Here is a 3,324-nt window from a genome sequence, read left to right as displayed (position 1 = left end):
AAACTCGATTATGATAATGACATTCCCCTTCACATTGTTAATCTTAATTGTACTGGTAATGAAGAGAGTATATGGGATTGCCCCTCAAGTACACAAGGACAGGAATCCTGCACTGTAAACACTGATGTATCAGTTGCCTGTCATGGTATTTTTTACAAGTATTATTATTATTATTATTACATTTAAAATACACAGGTTTTGTTGTGGAGTATTCTGATTGTGCTAATGGTCAGATACAATTATCAAATGGAACAAGCAAAATGGAGGGAAGACTTGAATTGTGTTACAATCATATTTGGTTTGGAATATGTGCTAATTATAATAATTACTATGTTTCTGGAACTGTTTGTAACTCATTGGGTCATTCACAAAGCAAGCACAAATTAATTGTAATGATTTATTCCCAAATATGCTTATTATAGGTGCTACAAGACATTCTAGTTCATTTTTGGATTTACCAGGAATTCCATTGTTTCCTTTTGAGTTCTCATGTTCTACCATCACAGACTCTTTGTTGAATTGTTCAAAAGAAGTTATTGGTTGTTACAGCAGTACATCCTTTTATGGCTATAAATATTCAGGAGTAACTTGTCATGGTAATATAAGCTGTACTTAAACTTGAATTACATTCTTACAGATAGGTGCCTTCATGGTGACATTAAACTCTCAGGTTCAGGATATAGCTCTATTGGTGTAATTCATGTATGTGTAAATGGTGTTTGGGGGACTGTCTGTAGCAATGGCTTTGATGATGCTGATGCTAGTGTAGCTTGTGCTCAATTAGGATTCTCACGTTATGGTAGATAGTGCTTAATATGTTTTTAAGTATAGATCTACTTCCCTTACTGGCAGGTGTTTTACATAATCTGGATAGATATTATGACTCTTATCATGACCACCCTATACATTTTTATCATTTAAATTGTACTGGAACTGAATTAAGTATTTGGGAATGTCCATTTAATAATACTGAACAAAATTGCTATTATGCTGCACATGTGATATGTCAGAGTAAGTTGCTGATGTTATAAGTGAGTTATAATGTCTATTGAAGTCAATGATGCCACTGTTGATACTTCATGTACAACTGGTGATGTTAGATTAGTTGGTGGTCCCAATGAGTATGAAGGAAGAGTTGAAATATGTTACAATCAAATGTGGGGAACTATTTGTGACCATTACTGGGATACAACTGACGCTAATGTTGTTTGCAAACAGCTTGGCCATCAGACAATCGGTAGTAATGTTTAATATCCTCGTTTCCTTTATAATATTTTATTGTAGGATCAGTATCATTACGTGGCAGTTATTATGGACAAGGGCAAGCTCCATATGTTATGGGAGATATGCATTGCTCCAGTAGTCACAGTTCACTAATGGATTGTAATCAAGACTTTAGAAGTTACAGAACACCGTATTGTGGTATAACTAACACAGCAGGTGTTGTATGTTTAGGTAAACATTATAAAATGAACATATTTGTCACCTTTAATTAATTATAACAGGATCCTGTAGTAATGGTGATGTAAGACTGAGTGGATCATCAGTGACATATGCTGGTCGTGTTGAACTGTGTGTTGAGAGAACATGGACTACACTGTGTGATCAAACATGGGACTTTAATGATGCTGCAGTGGCTTGTAGACAACTTGGATACTCTTCATATGGTTAATACATTTAGATTACCAGTATACTAATTATTAATATCATTATAGGTGCTATGCCAACATACCATTGCTATACTGAGGGACAACTGTCATTTGGTATTACTAATCTTGGTTGTACAGGCTCAGAACAACATATTTTTAACTGTACACACAGTAGTCCATATTTATATAACTGCAAGTCACATAATGATGCTGGCTTAATTTGTCAAAGTATTTATATTACAAAATATATTTTAGGTAATGATGATTATATTTATAGAAACTGTGCAGCAATCTAATTGCACTGATGGTGAGATAAGATTGGTTAATGGTAGTGGTCCTCATGAAGGAAGAGTTGAAGTGTGTATTAATGAAGCATGGGGTACTGTCTGTTCTAATGGCTGGAGTAATACTGATGCTAATGTAGTCTGTAAACAATTAGGATATTTACCAATAGGTTTGTATAATAGTATGATTAAATTCAATATTCAATCATTATAGGTGGAAGAGCAAGATCTGGTAGTGATCATTTTGGTCCAGGAGTTGGTCCAATACTGATGGCTAGTGTTGATTGTACTGGTAATGAGGAATCATTAATAGAGTGTAGGACAAGATCATGTGATGCCACTATTTGTTCTCATCATAATGATGCTGGGGTCACCTGTGAACGTAAGTAAAATACACTTTATTATTAATATCATTCTTTTATTTATAGGTAATTGTACTAATGGTGAGATTAGATTAGGTGATGATGCTGTCCTAAGGGGAAGAGTTGAAGTGTGTATTAATAACATATGGACTACAATCTGTGCTAGCTATTGGACTGACAAAGAAGCTACTGTGATTTGCTCTCAGCTAGGATACTCACATTATGGTAAATTAAATCCAAATTGTGAAAGGCCTAAACATAAGTATGGTTGGATATACAGGTGCAGTGGCTACTCGTGGGATGTTTATTGATTATGAGTGGCCAATTGGCATCTATAAACTAAACTGTACTGGAGATGAAGCAAACATATGGAAGTGTATGTATCATACAAGTGGCAATACATATGGACTTGATTGTTCACAAGGCACTGATGCATCAGTATTCTGCATGCGTAAGTAAAAGTGATAGTATAGCTTTTAATTTAAATTCTTTTCCAGCTAATAATACACAGTATGTTAATTGTACTAATGGTGATGTTAGACTTGTTGGAGGTGATGTATTGAATGAAGGCAATGTACAAATATGCTACAATAATGCATGGGGATCAGTATGTGATAACCAATGGGACTCTAGTGACAGTAATGTGGTATGCTATCAATTAGGACTACAACCTTTTGGTAAAAATAATAGTTATAATGCTAACTTAATATTATTATTATACTCTTGTTATTATTTTACAGGATCACAACCTTTTACTAACAATTATTTCAGTGTCAGTGACAATCCTTCATTTGTGATCGGAGCCTTATCTTGTTCAGGATCAGAGGAATCACTGTTAGATTGTTCAAGGCACACAACTTCTGGTGCATTAATAAACTGTCAGAGTTATGAAGTTGCTGGAGCTCGCTGTATTGGTTAGCCAATAATCTAATGAGACAATTTTGATTATAAGAATAGGAAGTTGTACTCATGCCTAAATACGTTTGCAAGGAACTAGTAGTCATCTTATAGGTGAAGTTGAAGTGTGCA

The 3,324-nt window shown here is 34.5% G+C and overlaps 1 protein-coding gene and 1 long non-coding RNA gene across 2 annotated transcripts; both read left to right on the top strand.

Moving 5' to 3' along the window:
* The first annotated feature begins 12 nt into the window (after nt 1-12).
* On the top strand, nt 13-261 carry LOC109590372 (uncharacterized). Its single transcript, XR_002189287.1, has 2 exons — nt 13-145; nt 196-261. It is a non-coding gene; the product is annotated as an uncharacterized LOC109590372 (long non-coding RNA).
* Nucleotides 261-3,272, top strand: LOC105315455 (scavenger receptor cysteine-rich domain superfamily protein-like). The gene is made up of 15 exons (XM_020006295.1): nt 261-372; nt 423-596; nt 638-799; nt 853-1,011; nt 1,055-1,237; nt 1,285-1,455; nt 1,506-1,667; nt 1,716-1,877; nt 1,927-2,103; nt 2,148-2,315; nt 2,362-2,520; nt 2,576-2,746; nt 2,793-2,972; nt 3,036-3,209; nt 3,253-3,272. The coding sequence occupies exons 1-15, from the start codon at nt 261-263 to the stop codon at nt 3,270-3,272; spliced, it is 2,334 nt and encodes a 777-aa protein (XP_019861854.1).
* The last annotated feature ends 52 nt before the right edge of the window (nt 3,273-3,324 follow it).

This window comes from Amphimedon queenslandica, unplaced genomic scaffold (genome assembly GCF_000090795.2).
Source record: "Amphimedon queenslandica unplaced genomic scaffold, v1.1 AMPQUscaffold_10136, whole genome shotgun sequence".
Classification (NCBI taxonomy): domain Eukaryota; kingdom Metazoa; phylum Porifera; class Demospongiae; order Haplosclerida; family Niphatidae; genus Amphimedon; species Amphimedon queenslandica.
The sequence above is the reverse complement of the archived record's forward strand: the minus strand, read 5'-3'. Positions and strand labels throughout refer to the sequence as shown.

What these genes read in the sequence shown, in the direction of transcription:
- LOC105315455 (XM_020006295.1), top strand. Translation starts at nt 261, where the DNA reads ATGGAGGGAAGACTTGAATTGTGTTACAATCATATTTGGTTTGGAATA. An exon ending in CTCATTGGGTCATTCACAAA is followed by an intron (nt 373 to 422) that starts GCAAGCACAAAT and finishes TGCTTATTATAG; the next exon opens with GTGCTACAAGACATTCTAGT. An exon ending in TGCTGGAGCTCGCTGTATTG is followed by an intron (nt 3,210 to 3,252) that starts GTTAGCCAATAA and finishes TTATAAGAATAG; the next exon opens with GAAGTTGTACTCATGCCTAA.